At 56.1% G+C, this 21,838-nt stretch overlaps 1 protein-coding gene across 1 annotated transcript in view; it reads left to right on the forward strand.

The window, feature by feature from the left end:
• KCNQ1 (potassium voltage-gated channel subfamily Q member 1) overlaps nt 1-21,838 on the forward strand; it is a 191,605-nt gene that overhangs the window by 87,943 nt on the left and 81,824 nt on the right. The window contains 2 exon segments of the mRNA XM_031943601.1: nt 568-712; nt 10,979-11,099. Coding sequence (XP_031799461.1) covers nt 568-712; nt 10,979-11,099 — 266 coding nt within the window.

Below are 21,838 nucleotides of genomic sequence, written 5' to 3' on the forward strand. Positions count from 1 at the left end.
TCTCAGCCAATCTAGAACAAGATGAGGGTTCTACAGGAGGGGAAGGGGGGCAGCCAGTCATGGAGATGGGAGCTGGCCCACATGGGGAGGAGGCTTAAGCTTAAGCCTCCAGAGCCCTTCTCCTGAAGGAGCCAGTGGAGTTTTTGGAGCTGGTTGAGGCCCTGGCCTCAAGGTGCCACAGTTTGGGCGCCAGGCGGGTCGAGTAGAGCACCCCCTCAGAAGGCTTTTGGAAGGGGGGGAGCATCCAGATGTGACAAATGAGCAACGTTTCAGGAAAAGGGAGAAGCCGGTAGAGGCGGGGCTGCCGTGCTGAGGGAATGGGAGTGACCCAGACAATGGGGGGTCACCGGTTCCCTTTGGGTCACGCTGAGCATCAGGTGCCCACAAGGTCTTTTCACTTTGAAATATCCAGGGCACAGGTGGTGAAGGACAAAGCGCAGGAGGGAAGCCGAGGCTAGCTCCCTGAGCCCCCGGAGGTCGGGCCCCTGAGAGCACGGAGAGGGTCGGGGAGAGGCTGAGAGGAAGGGGACTCGAGCTGCCGGCTGATCTGGGTCTTGTGGCCTCTAGGTAAAGAAGAAAAAGTTCAAACTGGAGAAGGACAATGGGGTCAGCGCCGGAGACAAGACGCTGACGGTCCCACACATCACTTATGACCACATCGCCGAGGACAGAAAGTCAGACCAGTTTGCCATGGATGGCTATGAAAACTCTGGTGAGAATCGCCGGATGAGAGAGGCCGGGAGGCTGGAAGGCCAGGAGGTCAGGAAGCTGGGAGGTCAGGAGGCCGGAGGCCGAGGACCAGGCTCTGAGAGGCTGCCTGGGCTCGGCAGGACCGGCTTCCTCCTGCTGGGCCTCTGCCACAGAACCAGTGGGCACAGAGGGCATGGGGGAGCTTGGGGGGCACCCAGGGCATGGAGGATGGGGGAAGGGGCTTCTTTATGGAAACCTTTGCTGAGGAGAGTCATTCCTTTAGCTTGTGTGTGCTTAAGGCCTTTAGGAGCAGGGCCCGGAGGGGGAGGCGCGTAGTGACTAGGCGCCATGCACTAGGCTCCTTGTCTCGCCACCAGCCTTTGGCCAGGGGACTGCCCCGTCGGGCAGCTGGGAGCTGAACCAAGGAAAGCCTTCCTGGGCGAAGAGCCGCTTGGGCAGCGGGGTCCTGGCCGGCACCCCCTGTTGCTCCCAGAACAAGCCTGAGGCCATTTGTCCCAACACTGGCTCAGGGGCAGGGGGGGGGGATAAAGGCCCCCTGAGGGGAGACTTTTCTCTGAAGAAAAGGGGGAGGTGCTTGGGGACAGATTCCAATTCCCTGTCACAAGCGCCCACCTCGAGGGGCTCGGCTATCAGGCGAGCCTCTGTCCGGGGGAGTGTTTGTGAGGCCCCGGTGGTCGCCAGCTGCCCTGGGCAGCAGCTTGTGGCAACCTCCCCCGCAGCCTCCTCCCCACGCGTCCCAGAGCGACATGTTTTGGAAACACTGGGCGTCCCAGCAGCCCGAGCTGAAAGGTTTTGTGTGAGTGGCGGCCATTGAGCCATCGGGTTCTTCTCGGAAGCCTCTGCTAATGAGCCGCTCAGTGCTTTGGCCTGGGCCTCTGAGGTGGAACAAGGCCTCGCTTGGCAGGAGGAGGCTCTTGGTGATCACGTGGCGCGGCTTGGGCTCCCGGTCTCGTCTCTGGCCTTTGCTCCGGGCGCTGCCCCTCGAAGCTGGGGGGAGCAGGACCCGCTGGCGCACTTTGTCTGCGTGTGCCCTCGCAGCTGGCCTGGGCCTGACTCCAGAAGCGCCGCTGAGGGCACAGTCCCGGGGCTCCCCCCATTCCCTTCCTGTGCGCCCCCTTCCCTTCCTCTGTGTGAATCCCCTCTGCCCCGACTCTGCCAAGCCCGCAGGGCCAACAAGCCACATGACAGGCCTGGATGGCAGAAGAGACGCCGGCTTCTGGGCACAGCAGGCACTTTCGTGTGTCCTTGCTGCCCATGGCCGTCTGGGGGTCCCAAGGCCTGCATCCTGCGTACGCACTGAGGCCAGAAGGCCGGGGGCTGCGCTCCCACCGTGCCCCGTGGCCCGGGCCCTGCTGCCTTCCTGCCGGCCCCACGAATCCCATCTGTATTTTAGAGCCAAAACACGGGGGAATACTTGTTAACAGGCTCCCAGCATCCTCTCCTAACTGCCGCCCCTGCTGCCGGGGCGGGGAGCCAGACTCAGAAGCTTCCCACCGTCCCCCCCATACCTGCCAATCCGTGCTGCTCAGGGGGACCAGACTTGGAGGATCCTATCATCCTCCCTACCCTCTGTCCCCGTTGCCGGGGTGGGGCAGTCTCAGGAGCTCCCAGCATCCCCCATACCCGCCACCCCTGCTGTTGCAGGGGGCAGACTTGGGGGCTTCCCGATGCCCCCCAGGGGCACTGGCTCCCGCACAAAGGCTGACTGTCTGGACAGACGCCCAAAGCACCCATGTCCGGCATTCATGAGCCCGGCCATTCTCTGCATGCAAATGAGAGGGCTTTGAAAATGCTAATGGGTGGATGGTGGGCACAAAGCCAGCGGCCTTCTGGGAGGGCAGCAAGCTCAGCTCGTTGGTGGAGGAATGGGTGCAGTGGCCACTGTTGGACAGGAGAAAGCCCACTCGCCCCATGCTCCTGGGCCCCCAGGCCGGGCGCTGGGCCCTGCATTTGGGCCGCGGGTGCCGGGGCTCTGGTCTTGTTTGTGCGGGTGCCGGGGCTCTGGTCTTGTTTGTGCGGTGCCGGACAGGTCCTCACTCCTCTCTGGAACTTGTCCCCCAGCCTGTGGAGGCCCAGGACTGGGTCGGTGAGCCCCCATGCCCCTTTCTGGTTCCCTGTCCTTGGGCCATGAGTGGGGACCGGAGCCGGGTCTGTAGTTCACTGTGGGGACGGAGGGACAGAGGGCTGGGCCAGCCAATGCTTATTGCCCCCCCCCCAGGCCTCCCACCCCCTGAGCCTGGTTGGGAGCAGGGGGATGGCTGTGCCGGTCCTCGGAAGCTGTCCAGGGCCCTCGCCAAGGCTGTGACATAGACCACATGCCCCTGGGCTCCAGGGAGGGGGAGGCCTGTTCTTGGGGACTCTGGGGGGGGGAGGCCAGTTATTGGGGGGGCTCTGAGGAGAGGCCTGTTCTTGGGGGGCCTCCGGCCTTACCGTTTTTTTAAATTATAAATTTTTAATGACAGTATGCCTGGGTAATTTTTTTAATTATAGCTTTTTATTTACAAGTTCTATGCATGGGTAATTTTACAGCATTGACAATTGCAAGACCTTTTGTTCCCACTTTTCCCCTCCTCCCTCCCACCTCTCTCCCAAATAGCAGGTGGACCAATACAGGTTAAATATGTTAAAGTATAAATTAAATACAATATAAGCATACATGTCCTAACAGTTATTTTCCTGTACAAAATGAATCAGACTCTGAAATATTGTACAATTAGCCTGTGAAGGAAATAAAAATTCAGGCAGACAAACATAGAGGGATCGGGAATTCTATGTAGTGGTTCATAGTCACCTCCCAGAGTTCTTTCCCTGGGTGTAGCTGGTTCAGTTCATTCCTGCTCTATTGGAACTGATTTAGTTCATCTCCTTGCTGAGGATGGCCACGTCCATCAGGATTGGTCATCTTATAGTATTGTTGTTGAAGCATATAATGATCTCCTCATTTCACTCAGCATCAGTTCCTGTGAGTCTCTCCAGGCCTTTCTGAAATCCTCCTGCTGGTCATTTCTTACCGAACAATAATATTCCATAACATTCATATACCACAGTTTACTCAACCATTCTCCAATTGATGGGCATCCACTCAGTTTCCAGCTTCTGGCCACTACAAAGAGGGCTGCCACAGACATTTTTGACCACACAGGTCCCTTTCCCTTCTTTAGTATCTCTTTGGGATATAAGCCCAGTAGTCACACTGAGTATGCACCCAAAGGGTATGCACAGCTTGGTAACTTTTTGAGCATAGTTCCAAATCATTCCCCAGAACGGCTGGATGTATTCACAACTCCACCAACAAGGCATCAGAGTCCCAGTTTTCCCACATCCCCTCCAACATTCCACATTATCTTTCCCTGTCATTCTAGCCAGTCTGACAGGTGTGTAGTGGTGTCTCAGAGTTGTCTTAATTTGCATTTCTCTGATTAATAATGACTCGGAGCATCTTTTCATATGGCTAGAAATAGTTTCAATTTCATCATCTGAGAATTGTCTGTTTATATCCTTTGACCATTTATCAATTGGAGAATGGCTTGATTTCTTATAAATTAGAGTCAATTCTCTATATATTTTTGAAATGAGGCCTTTATCAGAACCTTTGACTAAAAATGTTTCCCAGTTTATTGCTTCCCTTCTAATCTTGTCTGCATTAGTTTTGTTTGTACAAAAACTTTTCAGTTAGATATAATTGAAATTTTCTATTTTGTAGTCAATAGTGATCTCTAGTTCTTCTTTGGTCATAAATTCCTTCCTCTTTCACAGGTCTGAGAGGTAAACTATCCTATGCTCTTCCAATTTATTTATGATCTGGTTCTTTATGCCTAAATCATGGACCCATTTTGACCTTATATTGGTTAAGTGTGGGTCAGTGCCTAGTTTCTGCCATATTAATTTCCAGTTTTCCAGGCAGTTTTGATCAAACAGTGAATTCTTATCCCAAAAGCTGGGGTTTGGGGTTTGTCAAACACTAGATTATTAAAGTATTGACTATTCTGTCTTGTGACCCTAACCTATTCCACTGATGAACTAGTCTATTTCTTAGCCGATCCCAAATGGTTTTGGTGACTGCTGCTTTATCATATAGTTTTAGATCAGGTACAGCCAGGCGCCTTCATTTGCTTTTTTTTCATTAGTTCCCTTGAAAGTCTCGACCTTTTGTTCTTCCAGATGAATTTTGCTGTTCTTTTTTCTAGGTCAGTAAGAGAGTTTCTTGGGAGGCTGATTGGAATGGCACAAAATAAATAGATTAGTTTAGGGAGTATCCTTGTCTTTATTATATTCACTCTGGTCTCACTGTTTAGACGTTTCCCCCACTGATTGGTAGTTCCCATGGGGTCAGCCTGGCTTTGAGTGTCAGCCTCAGGTAGAAGCTGTCAGGATGAGCCTGACCGTGTGGCCAGAGCCCAGATGGGGCCCCTCCCAACACCAAGGGACCCCTTTCCCGGAGGAGCTTCCGGCCGCCTTTCTCCCTCATTAGGTCTGAGGGGAGGACGAAGGCCAGCCTCGTGGAGGCAGCGGCCTGCCGATTCTCAGACTTGCCTGGACCTGTCTTTATTACTTGTGACATCCACAATTAAAGTCACTTTGACATTAAGCTTTTCCTCAGCTCCGGCTCTGCTTCCACTCTTGACTTGAAAGCCCTGGGGCAGGGGTCGCCGATCCAGAGGCTGCCTGGACTGAGGACCCCCGTTATGGGCTCCCTGCCGGCCCGAGGACCCCCGTTACAGGCTCCCTGCCGGCCCCCCGCTCTCCCGAGCAGAAGCAGAGGCTGGTTCCCCTGGCACAGCGGGGCCGCGGCCAGGCCCCCAGTGCCAGGCCCCCGGTGCCAGTGTTCAGGCCTTTCCCAGCCCCGCTCCCAGGCCCCTTTTCCCAGGCTCCCACAGTGTGACTTCATGCTTAAGCCCCGTTGCCTGGAAAGGGCCACGTTTTCCAGGAGGGCCTTCCTTGGGGAGGGGGAGCAAGGCTATGTGCGTGGGAGCGGGGCCTGAGGCAGATGTGGGGCTTAGGGAGCGGCCCCTGGGGCCGGCTTCTCAAGGCTGACGCATGTAACTCATTTCCTCATTAAGAGTTCTGAGAACATCTGGAGCCGTTTGGCAGCCTCCTCCCTGGCTAATCGCTTTGATGCTTGTGTGAGGTGGGGAGCTGGACCGTGTTCTCCCTGGTGAGCAGACAGCGGAGGAGGCAGGGCCCTAATTAGGCTGGAGCTTTTGTTTGTTTGTCCCAGAATCCAGGGGCCTTCATCCTTCCCCCTTGTCTGGGGGGCTCTGAGAACATCCTCATGGCTGCTCTGGGGGTGGCTGGGAGCGGCGTTCTCAGACATCCTGCACCTGGCTGCCGTGCCAGCTCTGGGAACGTGGGGCACGGGCCTTTCTGGACTTCTCAGGGTATCTTAGCAGGTCCACAACCACCTTTCCATCCGCCCTGCTTTGTCCAAAGTCCACAACCACCTTCCCATCCGCCCTGCTTTGTCCAAGCACATTGTCTGTGCTCCATGATCCCTTTCCCATTCTCCCTGCTTTGTCCAATGTCCATGATCTTCCCATTCTCCCTACATTGTCTGTGCTCTATGATCCCTTTCCCATTCTCCCTGCTTTGTCCAATGTCCATGATCTTCCCATTCTCCCTTTTGTCCAAGATCCATAATCTCCTTCCCATTCTCCCTGTTTTATCCAATGTCCATGATCACCTTCCCATCTTGTCTACATTGTCTGTGCTGCCTGATCACCTTCCCATTCTCCTTCCTTTATTCAATGTCCATGATCTCCTTCCCATTCTCCCTCCTTTGTCCAATGTCCATGATCACCTTCCCATCCTTTCTTCTTTATGCATCACCCATAATCCCCTTCCCATCCTGTCTCCGTTGTCTGTGCTCCATGATCCCTTTCCCATCCACTCTCCTTTGATTCCCCCCTTTCCCCACTTTTGTGGTGCATGTGTAGTCCCAGCTGCCTTCCTCCCTCCCACCTTGGTCCTGAGCTCCTCAGGGCAGGGACCTCGGCTTCTCCTCCCCCCGGGGCCCAGCACAGCACTCCATAGAGAATGAGAACGGGACCAGGGAGCTTTAGAAGGGAGTGATGAACAAGTGACCAGTAGGGTTGGGCTGGGTCAGGCAAACCCGGGCATGGGCATTGCAAGAGGGCACAGGGGAGCTGGGGAGCGTCTGGGGAGGGATGCAAGGGTCAAGACCCAAGACTGGGACGTCCCAGAACTGGCAGTCGCCCAGTGTGGAGGAGCCCCCATGTGGGAAGAGTAGCTTTGATCTGCTTGGCCCCCAAGGTAGAGCCGGGAGCCCCAGACGCTCCCCAGAAGGGAAGGCCCATCCTGGGCGTGAGTCCGGGAGACCCTTTGGGTTTGTGGCCGAGGGCATCCTCCACGCTGGCTCCGTGCCCATGGGGTCCCTTCCTTCCAGCTTCGAGCTTCTGGGAGGTGAGAGGAAACCAGGGCCATTTGGAGGAGGGGTCCTAGGCGCATAGATTAAGAACTGGAAAGAAGCTTCAGGGCCATCCACGGCAGACAGGCCCCCCCATTTTGCAGAGGGGAACCTCGAGGCCCAGAGAGAGCTTAAAGGATGTCAGTCTCAGAGCCCCAATACAGAGCTTGTCCACACCCCGGGCTGCCTCCCAGTGACTTAGCACCGAGAGCGTACAGGGGACTGTTGGGGAGGGGGCAGGAGTCAGGCAGACCCAGGCCCGGTCCCCCACTGGCTGTGAGACCTCCCCAGTCAATGGCTCGGGCCCCGGGAGCCAGGGAGAGGCACTGTGGGGCTTCCCCACTGTCTCCTGCCCCCCAAGCCCACACTGTCATTGATGGAAGCCGTTTTGGGGGAGCTGTTGTGAGCAGGTCCAGGATGGACCCGAGAATGGAGTCCCGGTGGGATGTTGGGGAGCCCGGGCCTGGGACCCTCTGGCCAGGGGGGCTCAGGAGAAGGAAGAGGTTCTGAGCGTGGGATTCGGGGTGCCTCGGACGGAGGACAGAGCGTGTCAGGAGGGCGGGGGAGGATGAGCTCAGCCTGGAACGCTCCCCGCCAGATGAGGTCTTGGATTTCCTGGGGAGGGGGTGGATGGAATCCAGAGCCGAGGCTGAGCCCGCCAGTGACAGCTTCCCATCAGCCTCGGTGCGGGTCCTGTGTTCTGTCAGGGAGCCCCAGGCGTCCTGTGTCTCGTCCGGAGGTGGGCTGTTCTGTGTCTGAGGTGCGCGGATAGCCAGCTGCCTTTCACTTGGGATTGCAGGGGCCGCTTCCCGCCAGCCTCCGCTCTGCTCTTAATCTCGGCTCTCCGGTCAAGCATGCCTTTCCCGGGCTTTGGAAGCCCGCCAGCTTTGCCTCCATCTGTGGCCCCTCTTTCCTCCTCAGGTCTCCCATGTTCCCCGTTGGAAGCCTCCCTCCTTCCTTGTGGGGTCCCCCAGTTCTGTACCCCAGTGCTGGACATGGGGCCCAAAGATGGCCCCCATTGGAAGCCTCCCTCCTTCCTCTCAGGGTCCCCAGTTCTTTCAGGGCAGCAGGAAGGCTGTACCCCAGTGCTGGACATGGGGCCCAAAGATGGCCCCTGTTGGAAGCCTCCCTCCTTCCTTGTGGGGTCCCCCAGTTCTATACCCCAGTGCTGGCCCAAAGATGGCCCCTGTTGGAAGCCTCCCTCCTTCCTTGTGGGGTCCCCCATTCTAACCCCATCTGGACCGGGGCCCAAGATGCCCCCCATTGGGTTACTCTCAGGGTCCCCATTCTTTCAGGGGCCGGGAACTGACCCCTTCTGAACCAGGGGCCCAAAGTGGCCCCCGTTGAAACCTCCCTCCTTCCTTTTCCCCATTCTATACCCCATGCTGGGCCCGGGGCCCAAAAGGTGCCCCTTTGAAAACCTCCCTCCCTTCCTGAACTTTTATCCCCATTGGCCCAAAATGGCCCCTGTTGGAAGCCTCCCTCCTTCCTCTCAGGGTCCCCAGTTCTTTCAGGGCAGCAGGAAGGCTGTACCCCATTGCTGGACACGGGGCCCAAAGATGGCCCCTTGACCTCCCCTCCTTCTTTGGGGGTATTCTTACCCCAGTTGGACATGGGGCCCAAAGATGGCCCCTGTTGGAAGCCTCCCTCCTTCCTTGTGGGGTCCCCCAGTTCTATACCCCAGTGCTGGACATGGGGCCCAAAGATGGCCCCTGTTGGAAGCCTCCCTCCTTCCTCGCAGGCCCCCCACTTTTATACCCCAGTGCTGGCCCAAAGATGGCCCCTGTTGGAAGCCTCCCTCCTTCCTCTCAGGGTCCCCAGTTCTTTCAGGGCAGCAGGAAGGCTGTACCCCATTGCTGGACACGGGGCCCAAAGATGGCCCCCGTTGGAAGCCTCCCTCCTTCCTTGTGGGGTCCCCATTCTAACCCATTGCTGGAAGGGGCCCCAAGATGGCCCCGTTGGGCCTCCCTCCTTCCTTTGGGGTGTTTATACCCCATTGGCCCGGGGCCCAAAGATGGCCCCCATTGGAAGCCTCCCTCCTTCCTCTCAGGGTCCCCAGTTCTTTCAGGGCAGCAGGAAGGCTGTACCCCAGTGCTGGACACGGGGCCCAAAGATGGCCCCTGTTGGAAGCCTCCCTCCTTCCTTGTGGGGTCCCCCAGTTCTATACCCCAGTGCTGGACACGGGGCCCAAAGATGGCCCCCGTTGGAAGCCTCCCTCCTTCCTTGTGGGGTCCCCCAGTTCTATACCCCAGTGCTGGACATAGGGCCCAAAGATGGTCCCTGTTGGAAGCCTCCCTCCTTCCTCGCAGGCCCCCCTACTTTTATACCCCAGTGCTGGCCCAAAGATGGCCCCTGTTGGAAGCCTCCCTCCTTCCTTGTGGGATCCCCCAGTTCTATACCCCAGTGCTGGACACAGGGCCCAAAGATGGCCCCCATTGGAAGCCTCCCTCCTTCCTCTCAGGGTCCCCAGTTCTTTCAGGGCAGCAGGAAGGCTGTACCCCATTGCTGGACACGGGGCCCAAAGATGGTCCCAACCATCCTTGATTCTTGAGACCCATTGGGGGCCAATGGACCATGACCTTCTTAGGGTTGGGCTTGTGACAGTGTCCCTGTGTCGGGGAGCCCTCTGGGCCCCCTAACTACCAGCCCCCTTGTCTCCTGCCGGAAAGCCGACGTGTGAATGCCCCGCACTGGGCGGCCGCGGGAGAGACCGTCGAGGGCCTGGGGGAGGGCTGCCCTGGCCGCTCTCCGTGGGCGGTGGCCGTCCCTCCCACCTCCACGTGCCCCTGAGCTGCTTGAGTGACAGGGCCCCCACAAGTGCCCTGTAAAGGGGCGGCAGATGGGCCAGGGGAGGGGGCTCTGCCCCCCCAGGGTGAGAGGGACCCGCTTTTGTCCCCATTCTAAACGCAGACACAGACACACGCTTACAACACGCACACACGCACACGCACAGACACACACTTCTCCCCTGAATCTCCACGTCACTCACTGTCCAATCCCTGTCGTCCTTGACCTCCTCCACAGGGGCCTCATGGTCTCTCTCACTGCCCCCCGGGTTGGTGGAAGGTCCCCATGGGGGCCCCACTCGCCCACGGCCTCTCCCGCCTCGGCCCCTCGGCCGGGTCCCCCTCCATGATGCCCTCTGACCCCCCGGAAAGACTCGGCTCCCAGGACTCTGTCCCTGCCACCTCTCTGGCCCTGCCCGGCTGCTCCCCTCTGTGGTCCCTGACAGGGGCCTTCGGGGTTCTTGGAGAGGGACGTTTGCTCTAGACCATTTAGTGTCTCCCCAGTTCTGAAGTGAGCTTCTGGGGGCCGGGGCTGCGCATGGGGCCGGGCTTCGCCGGGGTTTCATTTGTTGACTTTAGTGGGAAAACAACTAGAGTGTGTGTGTGTATGATTGTGTGAGTGTGTGTGTGTAAGTGTGAGTGTTTGTGTGAATGTGTGATTGTATGTGTGAATGAGTGTGTGTGTGTGTGTGAGTGTGTGTGAATGTACGTGTGTATGTGTGAGTGTGTATGTGAGTGTGGGCAAGTGTGTGTATATGTGTGTGTGAGTGTGACTGAGTGTGAGTGAATGAGTGAATGTACGTGTGTGTGTGTATGTGAGTGTGCAAGTGTAAGTGTCTGGGGGAGGGCATGGGGAGGTTGCAGGGCTGCGGGCAGGGGTGTGTGTGAGTGTGACTGAGTGTGAGTGAATGAGTGAATGTACGTGTGTGTGTGTATGTGAGTGTGCAAGTGTAAGTGTCTGGGGGAGGGCATGGGGAGGTTGCAGGGCTGCGGGCAGGGGTGTGTAGGTTGGGGATGTACCTGCAGTGCCTAACGGCCCCCCCTTCTTTGTGTCCAGTGAAGAAGACCCCTTCCTCCCTGGAGGTGAACCCCGGCCACTTCCTGAGGACCAACAGTTTCGCGGAGGACCTGGACCTGGAGGGGGAGACTCTGCTGGCCCCGATCACCCACATCTCCCAGTGAGTGCCCAGTTTTGGCGTCGTGAGAGTTGGGGGAGGGGGGGAAGGCTGTGTGCCAGCGCCCGTGTATGGGGGGGGTTCCCGGGGGAGCCTCGTCTCAGGGCCGCTCGCAGACCCTGGAAGGAAGGGAATTTGCCCCTTCTGAGCCCTGGGGGGAGGTGAAGACCCCGCGTCGCCCCCAGCTCTGGGGAGGTTGGAGGCTGAGCCAGTGGAGGCCCCGGGGGGGCTGCTTCCTGCTGCCCCTCTGCTTCCCTGGTTCTCCTCCCATTCATCGGGCACCGGCAGGAAAACGCCCATGTTGGGGGCAGGTGATGTTGGGGGGCAGGTGATGTTGGGGGCAGGTGTTTCCTGCTCTCCTCTGGGGGTCCAGGCCTGACATAGGGTCACCCGGTCAGTGTTGTTGTAAGCTTCGGCCATGTCCCACAGGGAGACGAGCGGCTCCTTCTTGGGAACGGCCCCAAGGAAGCAGCCCTGACTTGGGGGAGCTTGCCGGGCACTGTCCCCTCGCCAGCCTCCTCACCTGGGGCACCTCAGCGTGGTGGCTGGACTCGGGGCAGAACCTGGCTGGGGGGGCCGGGCTTGGGGTCCCAGCACGGAGCTGGCAGCCAGGGGGCGCTGTTCCTGCTGCCTCCCCCTCCTGCCCCTGGCCCCTTCCTTACCCACCCTGGGCTGCTGGCTTGGAATCCCTGCCGGGAAAGGCCATCCCCCGCACGTCCCCCGCACATCCCCAGCCGCCATTGCTCGGTTCTCAGCCTGGGCTCATGAGCCTCCAGAGAGGAAAACCCACCGACCCCAACCCCAGCAGCCCTCCCTTCCCCTCGGGCGGCCTCTGCACCCGATCCTTGACCCTTCCCACTCAGTGCTGAGGTCCCAAGACCCTCCCCAGACTCAGCTTGACCTCCCCGGATAAAGCAAGTTTGCGCAGGAGCCTTGGGACAAGTCCTCCCAGCAGGGAGCTCCCCTCCCCACGCCAGCCTGGGCTGCCCCGGTTTATAGGAGACGATAAAGATCTAGATGGTTGGGAAGGAGGGAGCTGTTGGGTCCCTGTGGGGGAGGGGGAGCGCCGTGTGTGATGGGGGTGGGGGGACTGCCCGAGGGGAGGACCCGCCTGGGGGGGGGGGGGGGAACACGCTGGGGGCCCGGAGCCATCCTGGTCTGGGGGAAGATGGCAGCTTGGGGTTGGGTCACCGGCAAACTTCCCCTGACAAAGCGACCCGACTCCTGTGTGGCCGCCGACTCGTCTGGGGCTCCGGGGTCTTCTTGGTGGAGCCCCTCCCTCACACCCCCATTGTGCTAGAGAGAGGGAGACAAGGCCCCTGTCCCGGCGACTGTGAGAGATCTGGCAGGAGCAGCCCCGCCCTGCCCCCCAGTGGGAGGCTGGAGAAGTGTCCGGGCTCTCCAAGGAACCCGGCCCCTGAGCACGAGTGGGGACCCCGGCGGGAGAAGGGGCCTGAGAGGAAGGGCCCCCCAGGACTGCTCTGCCCCCCAGCCCTGAAGGCCCCAGGAGGGGCTCCGGGGCTCCCAGCCTGGGACTTCTCCGACTCCTTCAGGCTTGTCTGGCAACCTTCGCCCACTGGAAAAAGCCTGGGGGGCACAGGGGGCAGCCGGCTGCCCCCCCACAGCCTGGGACGAGACATCCGGGTGCCCCCGGGGCCCTGAGCTCCTTGCTGGGACGAGCCTCCCCTGGGGGGGGGGCTCCCCCCATACATCCACGGCCGTATGTAAGTCCGTCTGCCCACAAAACAGCCTCCTGGCTGGAGGCTCCAGGCCAGGCCGGACAGAGGCCGAGAGCCGGGGAGTCAGGGCAGGAGACATCAGGGACCAGCTCTCCTCCCTCTGGGGCGTCTGGGGGGGAGAAGAGAGGTTGGCTGGAGGATGGTGGCCCCGTGGGCAGAGGATGGCGGCCCTGAGAGCGGAGGTGGCGACCTTTGGGACACACCGGCCCACTCCACACTTACAAGGGGGGGGGGGGGGGGGAGAACCACAGCCACCACGCCCGTTTCCTGCCCCGGCCCTTTGACCCCTGCCTAGTTGCTGGTGTTTCCTTGGCCCCCTCCGGACAGCCTAACAGCCGCTGCTCCTCCCGTTTTAGAAAGCCGGTTCCCTTTTTTTAAAATTCCGCCCTTTTATTCCCAACGCCCTCACCAAGCCTGAGAAAACATTGCCTTTTGGTCTCTTGCTTCCAAGCGGTGAGGACCGAGGCCGAGTCCTGCCGTCCCTGTGGTTGCCGGGAGAAGCCGAGCCTGGGCTCCGGGCCGGCCGCAGGAGGGCCATAAGCCCCAGAGTCAGCGTGCCGAGTCGCCCTTTGTCGTGGCTCCAAACGGCGGCGCGTGTGCTCCCACTGTCCCCCACCCAGGAAGCGCCCGGCCCCGGCCTTTTCCTCTGGCCCAGCTGCAAATCCACAGGGGCCTCCTCTGGGTGGGAGGCTGAGGCCGGAGTTCGAATCCCAGCTGATCCCCGGCCTGTGGGACCCTGGGAAAGCTGGTCTCATCTCCAGGGCTTGGTTTCTGGCTTTGTAAAATGGCTCGGCCGGACTGGAAGTCTCGGAGCGCTCACGGCGTCCATCGGCTCCGCCGCCACCCTGGGCGTGGACCGCGCCTGGACCTCAGGTGGGCTCACCGTCGCCCCCGCCCTGCGTCCCCTCGATTTGGGCAGTGCAAGGTCCACATTTGGGACACTTGCTGAGGCTGGTGGAGCTCCTGGAGTGTCAGGAAGTGACTGGGAGTCGCTCTCCCCAGGCCTGTGTCTCACCCCCAGCCTCTCCTCCGGAGCCTCACCCTGGGCTCTCCTTCGGAGGCCATGGAGGAAATGGCTTTCTGGAGGCCTCCAGGGGCTTTGCTGACCCAGGAAGTGTCAGACATGGCCCTTCCCTGAGGAGGCTCCGCCCCAGTGGAAAGAATCCCTCCCGCAGACATAGGCCGGACGTGCCCTCCCGGACCTTCTGGGAGCGGGAGGCCAGTCCGAGGCTGTCCAGGGCCATCCCTGTACTTTATGCTTAAGGAAACTGGCCCAACCCCGCCCTCGCAGATGGCAGAGGTCCAGCCTTCGCTTCTGGCCACCGTGGGCCTGGCAGGGGTGAGGTCTGAGGGGCAGGGACAGCTTGAGGACCCACCATGGCCTTGCCCTGAAAGGCTGAGGATGCCCATTGGTTCTGCCCGAGGGCGCCAGCTGCGGCCTCTGGGAGGGCAGAGCCTGGGAGCTTCCTTGAGGTCCCTTGGGAAGCCAGGGCCCGGCTGGCAGGGACAGTTCTCGTGGACCTCCCTTCCCTAGTGTCCAGCAGAGAGCCGAGCCACTGGAGGCGCCCAGGAAGTGCTGCTGGAAGGGTTCAGGGGGCAAGGGGGGACGGATCCAAGTGGGAGAGGAGGAAACCAGTGAGTGCCGAGGGCCTGGGAAGACATAATTTTACATGGCTGATGGGGAAGCTGGTCCCCACAAAGGAGCCCGAGCCAGCGGGCCCTGGAAGACGGGCAGGAGAGGCAGAGGCCGGGGCCACTCGGGCAGGTCGGGATGACACTGCTGAAGAGCCCAGAACCGAGAGAGAGGCCGGGGCCCCCTCGGAGGGAGAAGAGACAGAAGATGGCTCCCTCCAGCCGCCCCCAGACCCTACGGGGGGACCCGAAGACCATCCCGGTCGGCGAGGGCCGCTTCTGCCCGCGCTTTCACCTTTTGGGCGGAGGGGCCGGCGAGGGGGAACGGCCTCGGGGCCGCCGTTGCGCTCACCACGGCCGGCACATTCCTGCATCTCTCGCGGGGAGCTGCTCTGTCTCATGATTGATGTCCAGTAATTAAACTTGAATCCAGCTGCTGCGGATGGCCAACAGCGCCGAGCCCGCGGGACGGAGCAACACTGAGCAGGTCCCCGGCCCGGGCTCTCGGAGGCCAGGTTGCTCTGGAAACAGTGTCTGGCACGGCCGCGTGCACATTTCGGGGGGCGGCTGGGGGGCGGCTGGAATTGGGGAGGGGGTGGCAGCGGAGCACCCCTCTTCCCTTCCTCCCCCCCCCCCCCCCAGTTGTGTTTTTCTTCAGGGTTTCACTGATGTGAGATGTATTATCATCCTGGTCGCAGTCCAGAATCAAAATTAAAAACATAAATAAAGCGACATTTTGTTTCTATTAGGGGGCTCTCCCGCCCCCCGAACATGGGGAGAGTGAGATAATTGCATTGTTTAGAGCTTCAAGTGTCTCCGGGGGCGGGCTGAGCCCCTGTTGTTCTGGGGTGTGTTCAAAATGAGGGATTTGAGGCAGAGGAGAGAAGGCCGGGGAACACAGCTGTGAATTACTCCCTGACATCTCGAGGGTCCTGGTAACATGATTGCAGGATGACATCGACAGCAACTGCAGCTGGGGGCTGTTCGGGGCCAGGCTCCTCTCCTCCCGGCCCACCGGATGAGAAAATCCCCGGCCTGACCTCTGTTCTCCCCCACCCCAAGTTTTCTTGTAGCCCGTGCTCCCCCCCAACCCGTGCCTTCCCAATGAACCCTCGGCTTTTGGGGGCTTCTGGATATCACAGCTCTCGTCAGGGGGTCCCAGGGACTTGGGACCCCACTTCCTTCTGCCTCCCTGAGCCATCCCCTGTCCGTACTGCTCTTTGGGGGCACCGGATTTTCCCTGCCTTCTCACATCCCAGCATCCTTTGTCTCTACTTTGTGTCCACAACTCAATTCTAAGCCCCGCAGGGTGAGGGCGCCTTCACCTCCGCACCCCGTATTGTCCCAGCTCAGGGTCCTCCCTCAGGGTTTCCAGATGTGTGGGTTGAGTGAGCGGGAGGCTGAGGACCGGGGTCCTGGGTCAGGGGTCACGGCCCCAACCTAGCCATCCTCGCCACCCAGCGCATCTGTCACCGTGAGGGACTCGGCAAAGGGTCCTTGACCTGAGTTCCGAGGAAGATGACGTGTGCAGAGTTCAGATCTGTGCCCTTGCCTCAGAAGGCTAAGGCGTCATCCTAGAATGGGACAGCTGGGAGGGGTCCTAGAGCAGCAGAATGTACCGTGTTGGAGGGCGGCTGAGCTCTTGGAACATAGTCTAGAGCATGGAATGCCAGGCTTGGAGTGAGCTTAAAGTACTTAACCTGGAATATCACGGTCTTACTTACAATGCAGACTGTCCTAGCTAGAACACATGTCAGACCCTGGAACACTCCTCTAGACCATCAGAACTGGGAGAACCCCTGCAACCTGGAAAGCCAAATTTGGATAGACCTTGGAACAGAGAGCATGGAATGACAGCTGGGAAAGACCTTAGAAAGTGATATTTGGGAGTTAAGAGAGACCCGAGAACACAGAACATGGATTGTTAGAGCTATAGAGGTCTTTCCAACACACAACAAGGAACATCATGCTGAGAAGGACTTTAGAACATAGAAGATGGAATGTCAGAACTGTTGAAAAGCTTACAAAATAGCATGTCTGGGCTAAAAAAAAAAGAATCTAGAACATGTGACAGTGTCAGACCTAGAACATGACATCTTAGAGCTGGGAGAGAACTTAGAACAAAGAATCTTGAATGTGAAAGCTGGGAGACAGCTTAGAATTTAGATTGTAGAAGACCAGCCTGGGGAGAGACTTTATAACATGAAATGTCAGAGCTAGAAGGGAAATTAGAAGACAGAACAAAGAATTTCAGATCTAGAACGGACCTTAGAACACAGATCGTGGAATATAGGATTTGGATAGACCTTAGAACCTAAAGCAGACTCTTAGAGCTAGGAAGAACGTCAGAACTGGGAACGGACCTTAGAACATGGAACATAGGAAGCCAGAGCTTATCTCATAGAGAACAGAGAGCGCTAGAGCTGGGAGAGGCCTTTGAATATTGAATGTAGAAGGTCCAAAGTGAAAAAGGGCTCACAAACCTTAGAACATAGACCAGAGACTATGTGATCTGGAAGGAACCTTAGAACATGGGATGTCAGAAATATTAGAACATAGAAACAAAATCTCAGCGCTGAGAAGGGCCTTAGAATGAAAAATGTCAAAATGGGAGAGAGCTTACGACATGAAATTTCAAAGCCAAGAGAGATAGTAGAATATAGAACATGGAATGGCAGAACTGGGAGATTTGGGAATGTAGACCCTACAATGTCAGATGTGAGGAGAGGCTTAGAACACAGAACATAGAAAGAGAACAGAGAAGGACATATCTAGGAGGGACCTTAGAATATAGAACACGGAATGGCACAACTGGGAGACCTTAGAACCGAGACTGTAGAATGTCAGAGGTGAGGAGAGCTTAGAACACAGAAAATGGAAAGGCAGAGTAGAGAGGGGCCTTAGAATCTGAAAATACAGAGCAGAGGGGAATTCAAACAGAGAATGGAAAATATCAGAACAGAGAGAGAGGCTGGAATGTCAGAGATAAGGAGAGTCTTAGAACACAACTTAAAAAGATAGAGCAAGACTTTGGAATATGAAATTTCATCTCTAGAAGGGACCTTAGAACATAGAACATGTGAGATCTGAACTGGGAGGGCTCTCAAAACAGAGAACATGGAATGGCAGAGCTGGGGGGACCTTGAGACATAGACTCTAGAATGTCATTGCTGGGGAAGAGCTTAGAACATGGAATATCAGAGTTGGGGGGACCTTGGGACATAGACTCTAGAATGTCATTGCTGGGGAAGAGCTTAGAACATGGAATGTCAGAGTTGGGGGGACCTTGGGACAAAGATTCTAGAGTGTAAGGTGAGGGAGAGCCAAGTCTGGGGATCGGGGGGCAGCTGAGGGCGTGGCCAGTGTCAGGGAAGGGGCCTTCCTCTTTTCTGGGAGGTGGCCAGCATAGGTAGGTGGCCTGGTACTGTGGGGAGAGAGCTAGAAGGAGGCTCTCCGGACGTGGAGCCCAGTGGTACCCTTGCCCTGGGCAGAGCCGGAGCCCACCCTCCGAGCTTCGGCCTCCACGTCGGCCGGATCTTGCCGGGCACGACTTCTCAAATGAAGCGGGGGTTGGTTCTGGGTTTGGGGGACCTCGCCCCCACCCTAAGACACTGACCCGAGAAGCCACGGCTATTGTTTCCCCAAATCGAGGCGGGGATGTCTCCCCCCCTTCCTTTGCTCTGTTCCTTGACCCCAGTCAGGACAGCTGTTAGACCTTGATGGGGAGTTGCGCCCCCTCCCCAGCCCCCTCTGGGATCCTCACTTTTCTGGCCCATCCAGAGATGGAACATTTTTTCCCATCTTCTTTGCTCATGTTTTCCTTAGGTTGGTGTCTGGATTTGTTAAATTAAATTGAATCCTTTCCAGTTTGAAACACTTGAGCGATTTTTCCCCCTTTAAATCACCGGGCTGGCTGGAAGCCGCCCCCAGAGCCTATGGATGGGGGCCGGGGAGCTGGCGCTCGTCCGGGGGCAGGGATGGGGCTGCCAGAGAGGCCTCAGGATGCTGGGGAAGTGGCTGAGGTTCTGAGGACTCGGCTGGTCCTTTAGGTGGAGTTGAGGGTTTTGCCTGGCTGGAAAATCTCCCCCAAATATGAAATTTTGCTCCAGCAGGCAGAGTTCGAGGTCTTTGGGGTGTTTGAACCGGGTCCAGGAACAATGAGCTTCCAGCCTCCCAGGGCAGGGCTCCAGCCTTCCTTGATCTCCCCCTTGGAGCTCTCTCCCGCTGTCCTCTGGTAGCCCCCCACCTTTGACCTCTCCTCGCCGGCGTCCTGGGTGACCGTGGAGGCGTTCTGGGTCCCCTTGGGCGCCAACCCCACCGAAGCAGATAACCCGTTTGTGTCTCCTTCCTGGTGAAGGAGTTGGTGAGGCTCCGTCCCTTGCCCCAGTTCTCCATCATGGAGGGAGGCCATCCCATCCCGAGAGCCCCTTAAGCATCCACAGTAGAGCAGCTGCTCTGGAGGACAGAGGACCCGGGTTTGCCCCAGGTTCTGTGACCCGAGACGTGTCCCACTGTCCCTTTGGCCCCAGTTTCCTCATCTTTAAAATCATATGATTAAATGAGATGAAACTTTCTAGCTCTGACGCTGTTAGGGAAGGCCTCCGTGTCTTGCCATGAGTGGGACAAGTGAAAGACTAGGAGCGCCGAGCCTTGGGGAGGGGACAGGGGAGCGTGTGCCGGTCTGGGAGGCGGATTCTCCTTGGCCCCGTGGCAGAGCCGGGAACACCTCTGGAGGAAGGCTGCCCGGAGGCTAGCTGTCCCAGGGCGGAAGGGTTGGCTGCAAAGGCGTGGGTCCCTCCTCAGGAGCACGATCCCTTGATGGAGGGGCTCTTGTTCATGGTTGCATGCCTCAAAGACCACCTCCGGTGTGCGATACTAGGCCCCGGGGTCCTAGTGACATCGAAGAATGGATGAACGAACATATACACTAGGAATAGGATCTGAAATTAGACTTAAGTATGGAACTGTGTGCTGTTTCTGGTGAGAAAGAGGAGAAAATGGGCCAGGAAATGAAGAGAAAGGGAGCCGCTCGGCTCCCTGTCCCCTCTCCCTTAGTCATGAGCTTCCAGTGTGACCTTTAGGCACTTACCCTGCTCTCCAAGGCCTCAGCCAGCTCTTCAGGGCTAAGGGCTCTGCTTTGAGGAGAAAAATCCTTCTGGAAAGTCCCCAAATCATAAGCTTACAACTGAGAGAGAGAGACCACGTGGGCAGGAAGGGCTCCTCCATGCAGAAGACCCTCTGACAGACTGTCTGGTAGGACTTCTTGGCCAGGAAGCCTTTTTCAGGCTCTTCCAGAAAGTTGTTCAACTTTTGTTTTCAAAGGACCGATGATATCACAGGATACAGCTAGAAGTCATGTATAGACTCTAGGGAGGACAAAGTCCCTGCCCTCAAGAAGCTCCCAGTCTAGGAGACACCAACACAGAGAACTGTAACCAGGGAATTGTAACACAGAGAATTGTAACCAGGGAATTGTGACACAGGGAACTGTAACACGGGGAACTGTAATGCAGGGAATTGTAACAGAGAATTGTAATAGAATTGTAACACAGAGAATAGTAACAGAGGGAATTGTAACACAGGAAAATGTAATATAGAGAATAGTAACACAGAGAATTGTAATCAGGGAATTGTGACAGGGAATTAACACAGAGAATTATAACACAGGGAATAGTAACCTAGGGAACTAACAGAGAATTGAAACAGAGGGAACTAATACAGAGCATTGTAACAGAATACAGTAATACAAGAGAGTTGTAACACAGGGAACTCATACAGAGAACTGTAACACAGAGAATTGTAATGCCGGGAATTGTAACACGGAGAATAGTAACAGAGGGAATTGTAACACAGGGAAATGTATCAGAGAATTGTAAGACAGAGAATTATAAAAGGGAACTAACACAGAGAATTATAACACAGGGAATTGTAGCACAGAGAATAGTAACATAGGGAACTAACACGGAATTGTAACATAGGGAATTGTAACAGAATATAGTAACAAAATTGTCAGGGAATTAACACAGAGAATTGTAATACCAGGAATTGTAACACAGAGAATAGTAACACAGGGAATTAACAGAGAATTGGGGTTTTTTCTAAATTATAACTTTTTATTGACAGAACATATGCCTGGGTAAATTTTTACAACATTATCCCTTGCACTCACTTCTGTTCTGACTTTTCCCTTCCCTCCCTTCACCCCCTCTCCTAGATGGCAGGCTGTCTTATACATGCTAAGTATATTATAGTATATCCTAGATACAATATTTGTGTGGAGAACCGTACAGTTCTCTTGTTGCACAAGAAGTATTGGATTCAGAAGGTAAAAATAACCCAGGAAGAAAAACAAAAATGCAAACAGTTTACATTTATTTCCCCGTATTCCTTCTCTGGGTGTAGCTAATTCTGTCCATCACTGATCAATTGGAACTGACTTAGATCTTCTATTACTAACAGAGAATTGTAACATAGGGAACTAACACAGAGAATTGTAACACAGGGAACTAACACAGAGAATTGTAACACAGGGAACTAATACAGAGAATTGTAATACAGGGAAAAGTCACAGAGGATAGTAACACAGAGAATTGTAACAGAGGGAATTTTAACAGAGAATATAGTAACAGAATTGTAAAGGAATACAGTAACAGAGAAGTGTAACACAGGGAATTATAACACAGAAAATTGTAACATAGGGAATTGTGACAATTGTAAGACAGAATACAATAACAGAGAATTGTAACACAGAGTAGTAACATAGGGAACTAACAGAGAATTGTAAGACAGGGAAAAATATAGAATTGTAAGACAGAGAATTATAACACAGGGAACTAACATGGAATTGTAAGACAGAATTGTAACACAGGGAATAGTAACAGAGAATAGTAACACAGAAGATTGCAACACAGAGAATAGTAACACAGGGAAGTAACACAGAGAATTGTAACACAGAAGACAGTAACAGAGAATTGTAGCACAGAATTGTAACACAGAAATAGTAACACGGAACTAACATTGTAACAGAGGAAACTAATACAGAGAATTGTAACACAGGGATTTGTAATATGGAGAATTGTATCACAGGGAACTAACACAGAGAATAGCAACAAGGGAACTAATAGAGAATTGTAAGAGAATACAGTAACAAAAAATTGTGACACAGAGAACTGTAACACAGGGAACTAACACAGAAAATTGTAACACAGGGAATAGTCACAGAGAATAGTAACACAGGGAATTGTAACAGAGAGAATTTTAACAGAGAATACAGTAACAGAGAATTGTAACACAGAATAGTCACAAAGAATTGTAACACAGAAAATTGTAACATAGGGAATTGTAACACAGGGAAATGTAACAGGGAATTAT

The sequence above is a fragment of the Sarcophilus harrisii genome, chromosome 6, assembly GCF_902635505.1.
Source record: "Sarcophilus harrisii chromosome 6, mSarHar1.11, whole genome shotgun sequence".
Taxonomy (NCBI): Eukaryota; Metazoa; Chordata; class Mammalia; order Dasyuromorphia; family Dasyuridae; genus Sarcophilus; species Sarcophilus harrisii.